The 20,316-nt window shown below is 33.3% G+C and overlaps 1 protein-coding gene across 2 annotated transcripts; it reads right to left on the reverse strand.

Annotated features, from left to right (window-relative positions):
• Nucleotides 1–78: 78 nt before the first annotated feature.
• LOC130654023 (uncharacterized) lies at nt 79–20,113 on the reverse strand. Of its 2 annotated transcripts, none has more exons than XM_057456526.1 (20): nt 19,884–20,113; nt 16,858–17,817; nt 15,084–15,980; nt 13,733–14,050; nt 12,104–12,400; nt 10,816–11,109; nt 10,038–10,343; nt 8,890–9,246; nt 7,608–7,931; nt 6,821–6,930; nt 6,225–6,292; nt 5,433–5,578; nt 5,054–5,292; nt 4,292–4,468; nt 2,859–3,447; nt 2,311–2,530; nt 1,781–2,046; nt 1,550–1,616; nt 1,043–1,464; nt 79–735 (listed from the first exon to the last, which is right to left on the reverse strand). In XM_057456526.1, exons 1-20 carry the CDS (start codon nt 19,960–19,962, stop codon nt 620–622), a joined length of 6,252 nt encoding a protein of 2,083 aa, XP_057312509.1. In that variant the 5' UTR covers nt 19,963–20,113; the 3' UTR covers nt 79–619. The 2 variants fall into 2 exon arrangements, with proteins under 2 accessions (XP_057312509.1, XP_057312510.1); XM_057456527.1 differs by having other exon boundaries at nt 79–805.
• Nucleotides 20,114–20,316: the final 203 nt, after the last annotated feature.

Raw genomic sequence — 20,316 nt, forward strand, 5'->3', positions numbered from 1 at the left:
TTTTTTGTAAGAGCCTTCTCCAGAATTAATATCGAGGTGTAACAAAATTTTGTTGGATATGGGAAAAAAAAGATCATCTTCCGGATTTTGTATTATATTTTTTTGAGGATTATAACGTAAAAAGGAGAACGTACAAAATATACAAAAAGGTTGTTCATTAAATATTTTTAAGTATAATTACCAAAATCGAGGTGAGTGTATAATTCAATAAATAATATAATAGCTGATTGTGCAAGTGACAAGTTTATGAAGAAAACGAGTAGTTGTTGTATATACATATACATCATAACAAAACACAGGTATATTACTGGTGTATTGCTACACACTGGGGAGTAAAACGTAACTTAGTTCTCAAAGGCGTTTGACTATACATGAGATTCGAACAAAATACCAAAAGATTGTAGGTATTGTTGCGTGAGAAACCTCCGCGAGAAGAGACTTTGTTGAATTGTCGGAGAATTTTGAATTCGCAAACGCTAACATTTACGTTCGTCAAATCTTTTAATATGGCTTATGCTAAAAAGTTTATGTATGCAAAAGGCGAAGTTTCTGCACTTTAATAAAGCTGGAAAAGGATTCATACAAATATTTTTTATCTCGTTTATAGTTAATACGTTATTTAAATTTGAAATGATTGCAATCGTATCATTTCTTCATTTTCAGCAGCCAAAGAAGTACCTTCCACTGAATAGAATCCTGATTTGCCCGTACTTAGTAAAGATGATGTTGGTTGTCCTAAAAAAGTGTTGCAAATATCTTCATCCTGACGTTGTGGCTGTGACGCCCGACGTTAGGTTATGATGATCTATAACAGAATGTCATAAACACAAAAAGAGTTAGTAGGTTAGTAGGTTGTAGGAACGTCAGCAGGAACTGATTCAGAGCATTGTATGTTAGTTACTTTGACAATTAGTAGATGTAATTGTGTAATGAGTGATATGCAAGCAACAAAGGTAGATGAAATAAGTTTCATCAGAATAAAATTAAAGTGTTATATCAGTAAATTGACAGACAAAAAAACTTGACATATATCCATACTAACCTTCCCCACGCTTTTCCATTTCATGTCTATCAGTTCCCGTAGAAAGAGTCGAATCTCCTTTAATTGAAATTCCTAAACATCGTGCCCATTCTTTCCTTACATCAGTATTTCTTACGGTGTAAAACAAGAAGATGAAGAAGCCTTGAAGCGAGTTAAAAATACAAAACAACCATTGAAAGAATGTTGTTGCTTTACCAACTGCTAGAAGACCAAACACCCATGTCAATCCAAGAAGGGTAGCACATGCAAAAGCTACACGGGCTTGACGCAAAATTCGATTTTCTTCGTTATCGTTGGAGCGGTTCATAACATTGGTTGATAGGCCTCTCATGACAAGCCCTAACACTATAAAGTTACTAAGAAGAATCGTCGCCACTGGTACCAAGACACCAAAATAGAATGAATAACCCGCCACGATGCAGCTAATAACAAAACAAATTAATACCATAAAAGTTTTTCCTCAAGTTATAACTAATCAAGAATCTTTCATAAACAGCACCGACTTACAAATCATCATTGCCAAGATTATCTGGTTTAGCTGCTGCAGTCACAATAACGATAACAGCTGGTAAGCCTAAGGAATTGCAAGAGTGTAACATGTGGCATCACTTCGAACTGTTTGCTGCAGAAGAATACTCAATTTTAAAAAAGGCACCCTTAAAAGTGTGAAAAATGACGACTTGTCCTCCATCTTCTAAGCCTTTTCTTTTAGTAAGTATATCTCTAACAAATACATACCCCAAGCAAAGAGTGATGCTTTCTTTAGAAATTTAGTTGCGCTCCCTTTCTTAAATATTTTTACGAAGCATCTATACAAGTTGAGACCTTCAACAGCCATCCAACAAAAAGTTGACAGTGTGAAGTAGTGTATTAGCACGGCAACGGCTTTGCAACCACCATCAGAATCGGTTTGCTCAACACCAGCCAAGAATACAATCAGCAAGATCAACAGTGAAAAGCATAAGCATATCAAGATCTTTGGAGGTAGCTTTTTGCGTAAATTTCTAAAAATTACAAGCATACAGTATTGTTTTATTTCCAGATGTTATTTCTATATCATCTAGACTTCAGTACATATTACACTGCTGAATATATTTCCAATACGAATTAAATCTATGCGGAAGATCTCCAAAAAAACAGACAAACAAGCAAACAGCAAGATAATTATGTAAGTGTAACATACACATTTTAGATGGGAAATATAAAATGTATTTTATGCGATTGTGTGTTTAGTAAAAGCAAAAGAGTATAGGAGAAAAGGTACATACTGAAATGCTAAAAATGTTATAAGTGTCAACAACAAACCAGCCAAAGATAGACCACATCCGATCCACGTTATAATTTGCAATTCGATTGGGTTAGACCAAGTTTGTGAAGGGTCCAATAAAATGGCAAAATTTGTTAAATGGGTGCACTCGCATGTGATAAATTTATCATCACTTTCGTTTATACGTTTGCAACCCTCTGATGACCAACTTCCAAGTGAACCTGTCAACAAAATTGTTGATTTATAAATTACACTTCCTATTCATGTGATACATCAGCGTTATTTACGTTTAGTAAAAAACGGTGTGTACTTCGGGAATAAAAATAGAAGAAACTGAAAAAACAGCTAACTTTTATGTCATGTTTCACGCAAATAACGTTGCTTTTCCGTCTAATTGTATATTCAACGCCGTATTTATAAATGAAGGATTATTAAGAAAAAATACGATAGCCCAGCATAAAGGATAAGGACATAATTGCAGTCTCAAATAGCTACATTTTTTGACCTGGGATATAGGAACAAATAGGAAAAAAATACACATCATCCTACCTTTCGTGAAATCCCAAAACTCACAACTAGATTTTCCTTCTTCATTAACATAATATGTTTTATCAAATTTCAATAGGATAGGGTTTGTCAAATTGGTAATATGTTTGTCGCCAAGAGTTCCGGCTAAGATAGTACTTTGGATCAATCGTGTTAAGTTACTTTGATTATAGATACTCTTTAAGATTTCCTCTTCAGTTAAGAACAACGAATTTTGTCGGAAGAAGTACGAAAATAACACCTCCTTCATGGCGGGAAACGTTACGTCTGGGATGCGTAAAGATGACCATATATTCGTCGGAATCGACGTATTTGAAGTTATAAAAATTCGAACGTTTTCATTAATTTGTTGGGAATAAATCGTGATGTTACCACGTTCCAAGTATCTAACATTCAATGCAACATTTGGCTGATCTGCATTGATGCTCGCGAGTTTGCCTCCTCTTTTTAGCAATTTGCCAAGCTTCCTTGCTAATTCATCCAAATCATTTAAAATTGATGTAGATGATTTGGTATTCAATTGAGCTTTAGCAACAATGGCAACATTGGCATCAAGAACATTACTCACTGTTTTAACAATGTCATTTGCAATCTAGAAAACAAATAATATAATAATAAATTACTACGACATAGTAAATTATGGTAACCACAATAACAATCTGTCTGGAAATGATGCTTAGCTATCTAGATTTTGCTGCAAATAATTATCTTTGCTCAAACGTTCTAACATTGTTCTTAAAACTCCAAAATGTGTCTAGCTCTCCACTCTCTTCACCTAAAAGACGGAAACTTTTCACCTCCAAAAAAATTGTTTTGACTTCAAACCGAATCAACGAATAGGGTAGCTAAGCTACCTGTAAGAACAACATCAAACAACGTCGGGGCCGTTATCTTTTGTAAACAAAACCAGTGGTATTTTTGTAATAAGTACCAAATTTTATGTGTACATTTCTTGCGCTTAGAGTGTAACCAATGTGCCCTGTACGTAAATCCTAAAAATTTATGTCATTGGCTCACTATTTACGAATAAAAAAAACCGTGCTTTGCTATTTCCCTTAACCTCTACCGAGATTTGGTTGTGATATATATCAGAATTAATTGTCTTTAAAATAACATATTTCTAGGTTTGTTTTGTAACTAAAATATGAGCGGACGAAGTATCAATAACTTAACTGTCTATAAATGTGGGAAAAAAAGAATTTTAAGTAAATCGAATGGTGATAAATTTATGTACTTAATAACAAAACTCTGACGTCGTTATTCAGATGGACTGGATGCATTTGAAAAATCAAAGTTAAAGATGGTATGAATATTTGATATGCAGAAACAAGTTAAGAGCAAACTTAAGGTGAATTTCCACTAAAAACGAGATCGGCGAATCGAAATGAAATGAAAATTATTGCGAAAAAGATTTTGATTATTAATGAATGACTTACTTCGGTGTTTAGTGCATTTTGAATGTTGTTAACAAGATTTTTGATGGTATTGGCAATGTAGGTAACATCCTGTTGCGTGGTAATCACTGAGCCATTAGATACAATTGCACTTAAGTTTGCTGCAACTTCGTCAACACTCGAGCAATTTGTAGTAATTGTAACATTGCATACAGCCACCTGAACATCAATAAAAATCATAAAAATCGTTTCAACTAATTAAAGCGTGCAGAAGCCGATTAAAAAAAAACACAAGATTTGACAGGTGTTTGAAATAAATAAATTTTAATAATTAATTTCCGCAGAATACAAACACGTTTTATTAATAGTTATTATGAAACTGGTATCATAGGAGAATGGTGTAGAATTTATGACAGTAATGTTTTACTTTTCCATGCTTTGCGATTGTAACTGCGAAGTCGCAAATTTTTCTTCGCTCAAAAGTTTTTTTTAATTAAGCAGCAACAACAACAAAAATAATTCTCAAATTCTGAAATTCTCAAATTCTTAAATTCTTAAATTATTAGGCATTTAGGCTCGAAATTCCAATAGTTGTAGAACCAGTTATCGAACATTCATAATATTGTATTTAGTGCAAGTAAATTGATTAATAAATTTAACATTTTTTTATAACAAAATTGACGTTGAAATCTTCTAATACTGAGAAAAAGGATTGGCTAACAAAAAGTTAGAATAAAATTATTTGACTTCAATCCATCAAACTACAAGTATTAAACTTACTGCCACAAAGATTAGATGACTCACCTGACTCAAAATTTCTAAGTTTTGCGTTGTAACTTCCTTAGCTAAGCATTTACGCAAATCAACATCAGACCATTGGGGACCTAGCTCCAAGTCTCTCTTGCAAACGCGATAACTCTTCCTAGTAGTCGAGTAACGACATTGTTTTTGTATCTGCGAATCAGTGTTATTGACAAGAGTTTTGTTGTAATGATACACACCTTTGAAAGAATCTTCTCCTGTTTCATTCTCAAAACAGCAATCTGTATTAATAGCGAAAATTTAATAAATTCCATGGGTAAACAATGATTTGAAATGATATTTCGAAAAATACATTGTAAGATTTAGTCTCTTCGCTATATGTGCCTACTGGCTTTAGATTAAACAATTTTTTAGAACATACCTAGACTGTTTACTTTTACTGACAATACATTTAAATCTTTGGATGGCTCCACTACTAAACCTTTCAATGAATCACAGTAATTCAGTCTTGTTGTGCTTGAAATTTTAACGAAGCGTACTTTAGTAACAGCATTGACACTTCCTTTGCTGAAAAAACAAAAACATTTTTTAATTACATTTAACTCAAAAACCTCGACATCATATGTGCAACGAAGGAGATAAAACAGAAAACTAATTTTACCGGCGACTTATAAATTTTTTTGACTGTCCTAAACCAAATACATTTTAGCAAGTAAGTAACTCCTAATCAAGTGGTAATATCATGGAATTGAACCTCGCAGTAGAAAAATGATGGTGAAAGAAAAGGGGGGAATGAAAACACGCGAGACAAAAACTCAACTTTACAACCAGATATCATTTTGTTTTATGGGTAGTAAGAAATAGCCGACACCTGTAGGTTCAAAATAGTTGCTTCAAGTAAGTTTGATACTGCCAATTGGTGCAAGTATCCCCGTGGCTAAAAATGACTCCCTTCATCCTAAAGTAAGCCTAATAGTCCTGTCTTTGCCAGTATGGGTACATGTCACTTTTCCTGATTAACGTTTTCTAACCCAATGTATAACCCGTATCGATAAATACAAAATTTATAAGGTGTGCAAAAAGCTTTTATCCATTTAATTTTGAAGAAAGTATAATTATAGTATAAAGTGGACGGAATAAAACGATTCATTTAATCAAAAGAAAGATGAAAACACCAAAGAGGGAAACAAGCAATGACAAATGTATAGTAAACCTGAATCCGATAACTTCAACAATTTGTTTATTGCTGGTAGCTCCCAAATTTTGAAGTGCAACTCTGACCTAATAAGTAAATGTAATAATGTTGAAAAAAAACTTGGTAATATTTATTTCTAATATTTATTTCGCAAAAATGAATTCCACAAAATTTACCAATAGTAATTTCTTGAGCGAAAAAAAATTAAAAACGTTTATTTGGGAAAATTAATTATAATAACAGCTTTCTGATCTACTTTAGAATAATAATGTATTTTTCTTACAACATCGATTCACGAAAATTCTTTCGCGAAATAAGCCATTAAGTTTCAACTCGCGAAAATTTCCTCCGCAAAATTCGCAATTTTCGGACTCTTGATTAGAGAAAATATATTGCGCGAAAATTTCTGGTCGCATATATTTCTTCCCTTAAGGTATTTTTTGGAATTCAGAAAAAAGAATAAGTATATTTAGATGGTCTTGGGTCCTTGGAAGTCACAATATATTGTACATTGTGGTTACATCTGTACAATATATCTTTTACAATTTTTAAGCTATCCTTAAGCAGTTTAACAAGAATTTTTTTCTCCAGGAAATTGTAATTAAACATTTTACCTGTGACTCAACTTTCTTTTTCAATGCTACATATTCAAGTGATGATGAATTCAAAAGTGCTGGAGTGAATGTTTGATCGATTCTTACTACAACTCGTGTATCGGAAACATCTAAAATGAACAAGAATTCCTTTAGGGTATTCATTACATTTCCCAACATGAAATCAAAGTAGACAATGACCCTTTCCATCCTGGGAAATTATTTGTATAACTGCCTTGCAAATGTACCAAAAACATCATTGGTTGAAAAGTCAAGACAGACTGAATCTGCTGCATAGTATTCTTTTTGTATAAGCAACTATTAAATAAGAAACAAATACTTGAGTAATTAATACCAACATTAATTTACTGCCTAATTTTGCCATCATAAGCAAGTAAATGTAAAAATTTCTTTGCTTTTAGAAAAACAAAATAAAAGCATTAAATGGGCGATTTGTCTTAAGTAGCTGTTTCGGCAAGAACAAATTTATTTGGTGTTTCGTTTGATGTTATCAAATTTACTAATTGTTGAGCAAATTTTAGATTTATGGTTTTAATGACCTTTTTCGATTATCAAAAAGCGTATGCAAGTTAGAAAATAACAACCCGAATTAGATGGCAAGTTGAGACATATGTACTTCTGTGAGAAATAACTATTTTCTTCTTCGTTCTAGCAACAGTCATTGAAAGTATGTCGATTTTTTTTTTCACTGTGGAAACAGAATAAGTGGATTTAAAAAATAACACTTCATGTATAATCAATTTCGTTTTGCAAAAAGTTCAACCTGTAATACAACTCATAATCATACCTTCAAATTGAACATTTATTTTCTGTGATTTGACTTCGACTCCCAGCTCTGGTATATGAACAACACATTGAAAATAGCCTTGAGTTGAGTTGTCAGATATTTCGTAATCGCGTGAAGGAAACATATACACTGAGCCCGTGGCATGTTGGACTCGCTTGATATCTCCTAAATCGATTCTTTGAAAACCGTCCTTTAACCAATAGATACGAGATATTGGTATAGATTTGGATACTGATGAGAATTCACATGCTCCCACTCTGAGACCATCGCCAACTTTCTTGGGTGGTCTTCCAATATATTCAGGTGCTTTGTGAAAAGTTGGTGCTAAAAGACAATATGCATGTGCAAAAAAAATTGTATTCTAGAAGCACAATGTTGGAGCATGAATTTTATGACACATTGCAGTTATAGGCGCCATAGGATAAAAGTGGGAACCGGGTTTCTGAGAGACAGCTCTAACCTTCACAGTTTGAACGAAAGTCATCACATGGATTGGTGATCGCCTAAATGTCTTTTGCACAAGGAATAATATGGCGAATTAAATTTATAATCTCTAGCTAGCTCCAACTTTTCAGACCTCTTAGATTCTAAGAGGTCTGAGGATTCTAAGAGGTCTGAGGATTTTTCTCCTTCTGTTTTAAAGTGAGTTGTGGGTTAACCGTGTTGAAAAGATGTGTGGGAGTTTTTTAACTCTTTTATATTAAAATTAGACTTTCGTCTACACTATTGCATCAACCGATATTGAAAGAAGAATGATTTATCAAATTTTCAAAGAAAATCAAAAATGTGGCTGAAATTTGGAGCTTATCCACTACAACAAGGATCGCCGTAAAATTTGTTATGCACCATTCTGGTTTTTATTAACTTTTCTCTGGAATAATTACGTCCTTTTTTCTGTATAATTTTATAAATTCGGGAGAATTCTTATATTTTTTAGTAGACGTTTTAGTTTAAAGAGGAATTGTTGAGGCTGAATATTTTTGGGGAAAGATAATAATATTATAGCTAAAAGTCATAACAGGATCGTTATAGCAGAAAATTCTTTGAAATGTCAGTATCTAATTTATGTAAAAAAATTTTTTTTCAAATTTTAAAAAGGCCGCTGCCACCTTAAAGAAATTTATCCTAAATGTTTCCACCCTATATAGTCCCGGGATCCTGGATCCGCATTTCACCTATAATTATCGTAGGTAACTTTCCTGGTTAAGTAAACAGTTAAAGTTTCTCCAGAAAACAATAATTGTACAATGAGATCTACTCTCCAGAAAACCACTTTATTTACCTGGAAGCGTTACCATAGCGGTAGGAGTTGAAATTACTTCTTTCCTCATTGTATCAGGATCAAAAATATAACACTCATATTTCCCAATTGACCTGTAATCACCAATAGTCAAGTTTGGAAAGTTGTATGTCAGATTGTCACCAGTTGTTGAAAATTGTCTTGTTCTATCGAAACCTTTGTCAGAAAATTTCTCTTCCTCAGGATTAGTAGGGATTACGGTAATCCGGGTTGTTTCGTTTAACCGGTAGTAAAGAGCACTTGCTAGATTCCTTTGTGAATGGTAGCTACAACCATATACGACAGGAAGACCTTTCGTGTGATCGATCTTTGGCTGTGTCAAAAATCGAGCATTCAAAGCTAAAACAATACCAGAAAAGTTAAAATGTTGTTCCTAATTTTTAACAAAACGAAATACATACATCTAACTTCACAACTAATAAATGCACTCTAAGCAAAGTAGATGACCAACGACTACCAACATATTATTGTCACGTGACTAGTTATGTAAATAATTTATAAAGAAGTGAGAGCTTCAAACTACAAAGCACTTAATATGTCTGAGCAGAAAAAGGGATATTGAGTTTCATTAAGGCAGATGAAGTCCTAAACGGCTACCTTCTGTTGTATTATATGTTTTAGGGTGATAGTTATAAAATAGACATTTCAGTCTATTTTATACTGTAGGGCGTAAATTCACAATGAAACGATACTTAGAAGTGTGTTTTTTATCCTTTTATTGAACAAGTACATCCAAAAACAAATTTGATAAATTATTGTATAAATTTTTTACTACAGAGAAAAATCTAGGAATGTTTATCCGAGACCTAAAATTAATGTTTTACCATTGCAGGCTACAAACGGTAAGTAGTGGCACTGGATGTCTACCGAGATGTGTTAACAAATCTTACAACAAATTCAAGGTATATTTTATGGTACCTATTATAAATCAACGGTATGACAACATGTAGCAGTGACCAATTTTATTGGTGTGCATAAATATGAAATCGATGGGTAAACGAACACGTCTGTTTGCAAAATTCACACATTTAACTTCAAAAAAAGAAGAGTTATGGAAACTAGTTTATAATAGAAACATTATTCATAACTTCTTACACCCCTACAAAAGGGAATATATTACAAATATTTACCTGTCAAAGAAACCGTAATTGTTAATTCGGAGAGTACTGGTGATGACATCAGACTTTTAATAAATAATGCACACTGGTATGTCCCTTGATCTGTCAGCTTAGCTTTAATGGTAGAAAAACTTGGCATCACTCTAGAATGTATCGGTGCTGGTAATCTTGTGGTACTTCGATTGTAAATTTTTTTCCAATATAATTGACTTCCATTTAGAGGCAAATCAGTCTCTATGCCACATCCAATAATGCGCATAGATTCTCCAGCAAATGTAGGAATTCTTTCCGGTTGTGGATTACTTGTGAATTTAGGAACTAAAAAAGCAAGAAAGTTAACATTGAGTTAACTTATTCATTGTAATTTTTGCAACCCTGAGAAATCCAAATTTGTGTACTTGCATCATCGCGCGAAACGTAGTTAGAGCAAGTCGTAAGTGTATGATAAAACACTCCTAACCCTCCCCCTCCCCTCTCCCTTAAAAGATTCGTTCTTTTTAAGTTTTCCTGTTATGTCCTTTCTACTGCTTGTTTTTCGTCAGTAACTGTTTGGTAGAAAGTAAGAATTTAGAAGAGGTACATTTAGTACATATAAAATTTAGTAAATTTGACGGTGTCGCTTTCGTTTGATTTTTTGCAATCAATTTTTGTAGATAGATTTCGATTTTGTTTCGTGAATTCCCTAATATCTAAACGAAGGAGTGATGTCTTAGAGAGGTTCTAAAAACAAAAATATTTAAATACATTTACATATGTATTAATAGTTATCAACTAAATAAGTATTTCACACCTGTAAAGTTCGTGGACACTATATTGGATTTAAGAGGCGCTTTCATCGCCGAAGGATCATAGATTATGCACTGATAGGAGCCTGCTTGTTCATAATTATTGATGGTGTATCCAGTAAATGTATGTTTGTTTCCTGATGACGTTATTGTAAGATTTCTACGTATGTTGCCATTATATAAGATGTAGGCATAATTGTTTAATTTCTTCTTTGCTCTAAAAGAGCATCCTTCCAAAATATATATTCCATTGTCTCTCAATAGAAGTTTTAGATTACCATCGAGGGTTACATTCAATTCTAAACAACAAAATAGATGACAATTTCTTGAGTGAAGTCAATACTGTAATATTTTTACCATCGGAATGATTTCGCAAATGTTAAAGATATGTTCGTTGTTGTGCAACAAAAATATTTCGTTTTAAATCATAATGCACAACTGCAATTCTTCTGTATCTCTCTAGGTCGTGTCAATAGTTAATTTTTATACGCTACGCCTATAAATTTGAGTTTAATTGGGACTGTAAACGTTGTGTCTCAATTTTTCAAAGGAAAGGGAGATTTTTATACAAATGGATAATCCTTAAACACACCTTCTAGCTACAATTTTCTTTAGTAATTTTTTTGACTGCAGAAGAAAGAGGACATATTTTTCAGAAAAAATTCTAGTCCATTTACATGCTAAAATTTCGTTTAAACAGAAAGCTTACATCCTCCTCATGGACAGCTTATATCCTCCTTATGAGCAGCTTATATCCTCCACATGGGCAGCTTATATCCTCCTCATGGGCAGCTTATATTTCTTTCTAAATGCTGATGCAACTAACACATAGGAAGGCAGGTGTGAAATTATCTTAATTCGTTCATTTCTTTATCGTTAAAAAACCAAAAACAAATTTTGGCTCGGTGAGTATTTTATTTATTTTCTATGTTTTTTTGCCGATAAGAATCTTACCAACCATCTTTGCTGACTTTTTTTAACTGATACAACTCCTTTTCATAACTAAAAACGCTTTCGAACGAGCGTTAACGTTGCGTAATTTTTTTCTGCATATTTCATGTCATTCTTTTTGTCAACCCTGACGAAGCAATGTTTCGCTCATTAACAGATTCTTATGCGACATTGAACAAGACAGATATTTAATATTGGAGATAACTTTCATATGTAATAATATAATAGTGAGGGTAAAATTTAAGTTTTGTCATCAGTATTTGGGTAGATTCTTGGTTTATTTGATACTAGTCTCCACCACGCATTACATAATGGCGAATCACTATAAAAAATGCTACTGACCTTTTACCGTGATGTTAAAGGGTGAGGACGTAATTGGGGCTTCCATAAATCCAGGCACAAATATTGCGCATTGGTATGAACCAGCATCCGCAAAGGTTAGTTTGCTGAAATTAAATCGCGGGAAATTAGAGCTTCTGACTATGGAGCTTGTGAGGTTAATTCTTTCAGTTCCATTTCTTAAGTGAAACATATCGCGGATATTTAATTTGACTTCTGTTTGTAAGGAGCATCCTGGCACACTGAGACTCAGTCCAGCTGTACCATTTAAACTTCTTGGTTGCCCAAGAAAACTTGGATCTAAAAGCAAAAAGGTAAAAGCAGATTTTTAGTAAAGCTAAAATGCTAAGAGGAGTAACGCAAAGTATGTATGCGAGGTGTTGAATTTTAAGTTTAACATAGATAGGACTAGGTACGGGAGACACTACATTTCTAGCTAACATTTAAATATGCTTGACAGAGACGTCTGACCATTTATTGACGCTAGTGGAAAATACGATATTTTATGAAAGTTTGTTTAATAAATATTTAGCGATTTTCAAATTTTCGTCAAACGGGAATACAATGATCTCGTGGTAGACAACAAAACACCTAAATTCATTTCACAACATTAAATAGAACAAAAATAAAAACCTTAAAATTAACCTCATTAAAATAGTTCGTATGTTGGATCAAGATGTTATATCGGTTGTGGCCGGCATGCGAAAACTACTCTCAAAATATTAAAAAATTTAGAATACTCCTTCTGCCTTCTATGAGACGAGAATTTTTTCAGAGAATTCTGTGATCAAATTGGACTTGAAGAATGACTTAAATTTGCCACATGTTGGCTCTTTCCCATTCTTTCTCATTAACTGCAAAGCTCCAATCCGTAAACAGCATTTCTTAGCATGAACATCTATGCGCAGGAATGTTAATTTACATTAGCTACAAGTAGCTACAAGTGAATGATGTGAGCTGAAAAGCGATCACTTTCGCAGGATTAAGGTTTAAGATCTTAGGTTCTAAGGTGCTAATAAATGTAAATTGGCGGCATCAGACTAAATCTCAAAATTAAAATTGAAAAAGAAATTTTTTGCACCTTTTTTTAGGAGCGCTGGCAACAAAATGAGCGGAACAAACTCGGGATTTGTCAATTTTCCTTTCGGGTTTTGCCTGTTTGGGGTTTAAATTTTCATTAATTTCATTTTTTATTTATTAAAACTTTGTGACCATGCTGTTAAGAATTCGAAATTCGAACAAAAATATAAATCGGCCAAGTTGCAGTTGTATCTACAAGGCTTGGTTCTTACTAAACATGCCTTGACACCCCTTAACACCAGCGCAAAGCGTTTTTTTTGAATTGTGCCCTGTGACAAAAATGGTTTTTAATGTAAAAGTAAATGTCAAAAACATGCGCATAAAAAAGCGAATTAAAAATCAAATGTCATTTTATTCTTAACACCAGGGAGTTAAAAAGTGTTAAAGCTTTGCCTTTGAGCTTTACGTTTCAATGGGAACAGAGCTTAAGAATCATTTAAAAAAAAATAGACTAACAAAGAATATTTAACCCTTGCCATTAATCTTATTTTTCAGCCATTCTGAGTCTTATTTTTCTTATAAAATTGTTCTAACAAAAAAGGACATAAATACCTGTGAATTTGACTTTTCTACTTGCGGACAACACCGGCTGCGACATTCTTTTGATATCGTATAGGGCGCATTGAATATCTCCTTGTTGTCTAAAATCGTTGAGAACCAGTCGTGGAAAATCGTAGGTAAGGAGATTAGGGTCATTTGCAGCATTCCTCCTCCTTCTTCTTCTTCTTTTTCCCTCTGTTATGTTGATTCTAGTAACGTTATTTAGCAAGTAAAATGCATATTTGTTTAAATTGACAACCGATTTATACTTGCAACCATCAATAATCGTTAGTTCTGCGTATGGTCCATTTAGAAAATGTGGCTCTAAATCTAAATACAAACAACATCTTTAAAATGGCACTCGTTTCTTTTCTATGTGCATGTTATCTTCCTATAAACAAAGCATTTTGAGTAAAGGTTTTAAAATTTTCTTAAGTATATATAAACATCGGGGAAAAAAGAGTTTTTTTTTGAGGGGTGGTGACTAACATTTTTCCCGACAAAATTTCCACCCGACTTTTCTGCACCCGACCAAAATTTTCCCCGCCTTTTTTTGCTCTGAGCAAAACTCGGACAAATGCGAGATTTGGAGAACAAATCTCAATAGTTTTAGAAACCTTACAATCGTCTTTGCAAGTTGATCCTTATGCTTGTCGGTTTTACGACAATTACATCACTGTTGGCCACCTGCCTCGTGAAATATCAAGATGTTCATTTTTTCATCTCAACCGAAGGTGTTAAAGTTCATGGCAGTGTCAAGTCTCTTATTTATAGAGCCTTTCCTATACCAGCTGGATGCCTGGAAATTACCTTAACACTCCAATTTGAATGTAAAGACACAGAGACACACTAGATATAATGAATGGTTTCGTCAACAGTTTATACTATTTGAATTATGATGGTATTGCCAAGGAAGGAGAAATTGATTCCGAAAACGAAGATGAGACAAACTTTCCTGTTACAATTTCCGAAAACAAAAATGGAGAAGTCGGTGGGCAAGAACAAAATAAGGAAAAGTCAAATACTGTCATTGTATTGGATTAAACCAGTGTTACTGTGGTCGAAGTTTTAAAGAAATAAGCGTTAATTAATGAGTGCTGAGAAATATCTTGATATTTTTCTTTTTATATTTAGTATATTTAGTCGGGGAAAAGTAAATAATCTAAAAAATTGGTCGGGGAAAAGTGACTAAATTTCCCCCGAATTTCAGGAGCAAATATCTTTGAGGAAGGGGGGAAGGGATGCGATACAAGTCAACTCGGTTAGCCAATGTAAACATATCTAATAATGAAAAAACCGTATTGCTTCTGCAAAACAACTTTCACATTGCATTGGTCAGTATGATATGACTATATGTACTTACCTAAGCATCTTTCATAATAAAGGCCTGCAAATCGGTAATCCTCAGTACATCTATAGTCATCTTTGAATAAAGTTAAACCAGTCTTCCATGACCGATACCAATTCAAGCACCTTTCTAGGTCGCAACTTCGCCAATTTGATACATATACCATTGCAAGTTGATCTTTAGCAATATTTTTAATTTTCTTGAAATTGTTTTCTGATGCTTGGTATATTTGGAAGCGAACGTTGTTACCAGCTTTTCCATCGAAAATAAAATCCTGCACGGAAAAGTAGTAATATCTTTGACCACTATACCTTTGAATAGTATGGGTAAAATTTTTTGTGAAATTTATTGCATGTACAGAAGCTTGAATTATAACGCTTCTGCTTTCAAGCAAAATCAAAGAAGCATCGACTCTAACACCAAGAATAGCCTTTAACTCATTAGTTGGGAAGAGTAGACTTTCAGTCGGCTTGGAAAGAAGTATGCCGCTACATTGGGTTATCAAATCAGTATAATGTTGACTTCCAGGAGAGCAAAGATCTGTGATTGTCAACTTAAGGGTAAAGCGTTTCTTGCGAAAAGGTAATGTCTTGGTTGTTGCCTCCATTTGGAAAAGAAACGTGTCATTCGATTTTAAATGGTTGTCTGCAGACGCCGTCGTGTATATGGTACCATTCATGTTGTTAATACAAAAAAAATGTCCCGGACTTGTATATACTTCTTCTGAAGTACACTCGTTTGGTCGCGGGAAGCCACTACCGAAATCTCCATCTTGTGCTCCAGTTACTCTGATCAAATTGTATGCATATGAGTTACCCTTGCCAATAAATGTTCCGTCAACTATTTTTATCATTTGTTCTCTCGGAAGATCCAATTCCAATGTAGTATTAAATACATTTGGTAGCTTGCTACCTACAATAAAATGGTTTTCAAATCCTAAAAATCTTGCAAAAAAAGTTTAAAAAAATTCGCCATTACCTGCTTCACAATACACTTGATATAATTTTTTTACTGCAGTGCGAAGTCCGCGGCCTTTTTTTGAAAAATCTTACTAGGCTACCTTTGCTAGCGTTGTGTAAATTTGTAAGAGATTCCAGAACAAAGCTGTTATAACTGAATGGTTTACATTCAAAATTGATTTGTTGTTGCTGTGGCATACTTTAAGGGCAACAAGTTTCTCGTGCAGCAAAGATTTTTCTCACTAAGGTTTATGCTTTAGAACATTCCAAATAATAAGACGCGAAAGTTTTTCTCGCAAAATTACAGATGTTTTCTCCACTGGCGAAATTTTTTTTAGATATTTGGTTTGAATCTTGCAATAAATTTTTTGCGGTGAAAAAACCAGCTGTCATTAATTTCATCGGTTCAAAATATTCATCGGTGAAATTTTTCGTCCGTCCTTGTCATTTTACCGACGTATTTAACACCTCTATAAGGTACCTTAATGCTTCTTTTCTGGTTAATCAAAAGGTTATAGATTGAGCAAGTTTATCACATACTTTTAATTTTTGAAATATCTCATAGTGGTTGGGCCGTCCTTTTAGAGTTGTGGACAACACACGTTTCCAGAATGACTTTTTTATAATTTTACAATTTTAATGTTTTGACCTTTAGATCATATTCAGCATCATAAAATTGGCGTGTGTATAAATTTTTAACCTTATCTGACATGTAAAAATGTTGTTTTGGTGGTACTAAGTAGAACAAGGTGTCTTAGCACAAATATAAAAAAACACTTTTCACAGTTTTTTTGTTTTCTGTATCAGAGTCACGTGAAGATGGTGCTTACCATTGCAGTTGCCATACTTTAGTCCATACAAATTCTCATCAATATGTCTCTTACAATGACTCAATTTTTTAACTGTTTGTAAGTAATTTTCCGTCGACAAGATGCAGTTGCCATATGAGTGAGCGCAGTAATCATTTAATGCTTTGAATCCATGAAAAGTGAATAGGTTTTGGTTAAGTCTATACGGTCCGTTAATTTTTCGGCCTGTGAGGTCTGTGTAGAAAAATGTTAACTCTACTTGAATAGTTATTGGACTTTTAACGTCAAAAATTGGAGTTAAATCGATATAATACTTCTGTGATGTTTGAAACACGAAGCTTACGTTTTGAGCGGTGTTGTGGTATTTTAATAGAATATATATAGTTGTTGTTCCCGCTTCGGGTGCCGTTTCCTTGGTCATATCGACGGTAAGCGACGTAATGAAATAAAATTTAACGTCTTCTACAAAATAACTGTGACTGAAAGTAGAAACTTTAGTGGTGTTCCTTGAAATATCTTTTAATTGAAGCATCTTATTATTATCACAATTAGTTTTTGGTATTTTATTATATGATATGGTAATTTGGTCGCATTCTGACATCACCAAAACATTGTAAACTTGATCAGTAAACATTTCACGGTTCAATTGTGCACGAATAGTAATCTTATAAGTTGTGTTGACTCTTGGTTTGGTCCTTGAGAACTCTGGTGTTGTGTACAGCTCACCAGTTTTGTGATCAATGCAGAAATGACTTCTTGGTATGTCGTAAAGTACCAACTGCATGCAATCTATAAGCGATCCGTTGAGGGTAATAGATTTCCAATTTGGTTTCCTGAAAAATTCATCTTCCAAAGTGCTCTCAACGCTGACTATAAAATATTGAATAGTTGCATTCGAAGTTGATTTGATTGTTCCAATTTTGGTGAAGTTTTTAACATTGTCAAAAACGGTAAAGTTAAACGGTTGAACAAGTGTTGGTTCTACAAAAAAAAAAAGAAAAAACTTGAAATAGTAGGAAATATGTTTAGGGGATTAAGGATACAAGAAACGTCTATTAACCATATGGATATACTGTCTATATTTCCTAAATTGCGATATAAAAGCATATATTGTGTAAAAGCCAGATAAATTTCCTATCAAATAGTGTTATTTTGTCATGAAATAACAAACAGGGAAGACAAAAAAATTATCCAACACATTTGCCGACTTGCGGACTCACAAGTCTAGAAAGTACATGTGATTAAAGCACACGCATTAAAATCACACTATTTAAATGTACTTCACTTGAGTACTAAACAGGTTTCTCGGTTTGGCCTTTTAAATCAGCTTCAGAAATTATAACAAAAAAGTTGCCTTTTGTGCTTCTCAGTTATACTTCTTTACCTTTTCACTGTGATAATATCTAAAAAATTCATTTTAAAGCAAAAGACAGACAGCGTTATTCTATTACAAGGATTTAAAAAAACTAGTCGTTAGCCCGTGGAAAATCCACGGGTTCGCCCGTCCTTTTTATACCGCATTGCGTGCTTCTCGCTATTGCGCAGCTAAGCTACCATTTTGCGTGACAGACAGACGGACGGATGGACAGACGGATACGGGCATTATAATATAGATGATAAAAATAGCGTTTCAGGCGCCCAAGAAATCTAAATGTAAATATCAAACATGTTTGAACTTGGCGTTTTAGCATTAATAAGAGACCGACAATAACAAAAGAACGAGCTGAAGTTTTTTCATATTTTTACTGGACAGCTAGGGAGATGAAAAGAGAGAAGGAGACAAAGCTCGAATTTAAAGCGCCACGAATCTATTGAATTCTCCATTGTTTTCCAAAACAATAAACACATGAGCGCAGTACCCATTTTTTCACGTAAAATTAATGAGATTTAACGTTCTCCTAAATTTCATGTTTTATCTTAACACAACACAATATTCAGCTTCTAGCTAACAAGTTTAAGAATGTACTGAATACAGTCTATATATGATGTATTCCAGTAAAATCTTTCCCATGACTATTTTTCGGCATGAAGCTACAAACTTAAAGCATCCATGATTCAAATAAATAAAAGTGCAAAATTTTCAGAACAACATTACATTGATGCATGCAATATTTTGATGACGTCACAAGAAATTTAATTTTATGTGTAAACCTCTTTGGTGTAAAATACCCAATCGTGCTCGATTTGAATGAGTTATTGTAAATTATATAACCCAACAAAAAAAAATGTAAAACAAGTTTTAAAATCAATTTTTTCAGTTTTGCGTATTGCCGTCGGCCATAACTTTTGAACGGAGTGACCAAAGACCTTGAAAATTACTAGTTACATGTATTTTTTTATATCTGTGTTATTAGTGTAATAGATTTTGGATCTTTTGAATATCTGATTTTACTTTCTTATAAAACAGTTTTTTCAAGTTTTTAATTTTTTATTAAATTAAAAGTTTAGGAAGTAAGTGGAATCAAATAGATTTTAACACTCATCTGCAGACTATTATTTAGATTTTTTTCTTTATTACTAAACCCCTGACTCTGAATTCACTTTTAGAGCAATTTATTTTTATTTTTGCAACTTCAGGACTTGATAAGGCCAAATATTATCTGCTAAAGCCTTTTCAACATAAGGAAAAAAAGTCATGTTTACTTCATAGTTGAAAGGGATCATAATTCATTATTTATTTGGTTCTATAGATGATACAGATGACGCTCCTATTTCTGACAAATTCCTATGGAGATTTTTGAAAATCTTATATCTTTTCACAACAGTTGAGAACAATAACAAATCAGCTTTTTTTCTCCAAAAATCCGAACACTCCACACCGAGTGTGTCTTTTAATGCATGTAACATATGAACTAAATATCTTATGCCATTAGAAATGCAAATTATTCCAACTGCAAGTACATTTCTCAAACTTTGGTGCAACTTTGATGTGAAGGGAGGAGAAAGAAATTTTTGCGGGCTTTTAATTATTTTAAAGTATTTCGCACAGTTCTGTTTATAACTAACAAGAAATACAACAGAAGGCTTCATTTCAGCATTTTACTCACCGTTGGTTGCGTTAGAGTTGGTAAAAACATCGGTTAAAATTAAAGTCAACAGTTTTGTAAGAAGTATAAATTTTCTCATGTTGTTGTTGATTCTTCGTGTAAAATGATTCCTGTCGATTAAGACTACTTATTTTTATATCGTTTTGCTAATGCTTGAAATTATAACATGTGACGTTAACACCTGGTTTTCACACGCGCTAAAAAACTCATGTTTATTTAAAATAATTGAACTTAAAGTTGTTATTATATAAACACGTTTTTACGTGCGCCTGAGTTCAAAGAAGACATTTTTTAATGTAGCAACTGCACGGTTATAAGAAGCAGAAATAAAATCTTTAAATCTTGGTCAACAACTTAAAACTCAATTAAGGGGGGTAATTCTCTTAATGTTTCTCAAAAGTGCATGCTCAAAATTACTCATTATTAACAACAT

The sequence above is a fragment of the Hydractinia symbiolongicarpus genome, chromosome 8 (assembly GCF_029227915.1).
Source record: "Hydractinia symbiolongicarpus strain clone_291-10 chromosome 8, HSymV2.1, whole genome shotgun sequence".
NCBI lineage: Eukaryota > Metazoa > Cnidaria > Hydrozoa > Anthoathecata > Hydractiniidae > Hydractinia > Hydractinia symbiolongicarpus.

Excerpts from the sequence above, each read along its gene's own strand:
- LOC130654023 (XM_057456526.1), bottom strand. The coding sequence starts at position 19,962 with ATGAGAAAATTTATACTTCTTACAAAACTGTTGACTTTAATTTTAACC. Across the intron at positions 10,344-10,815 it reads AGTGTCCACGAACTTTACAG|TTCCTAAATTCACAAGTAAT; the intron begins GTGTGAAATACT and ends TTGCTTTTTTAG. Across the intron at positions 2,047-2,310 it reads ATAACATTTTTAGCATTTCA|AAATTTACGCAAAAAGCTAC; the intron begins GTATGTACCTTT and ends TGTAATTTTTAG.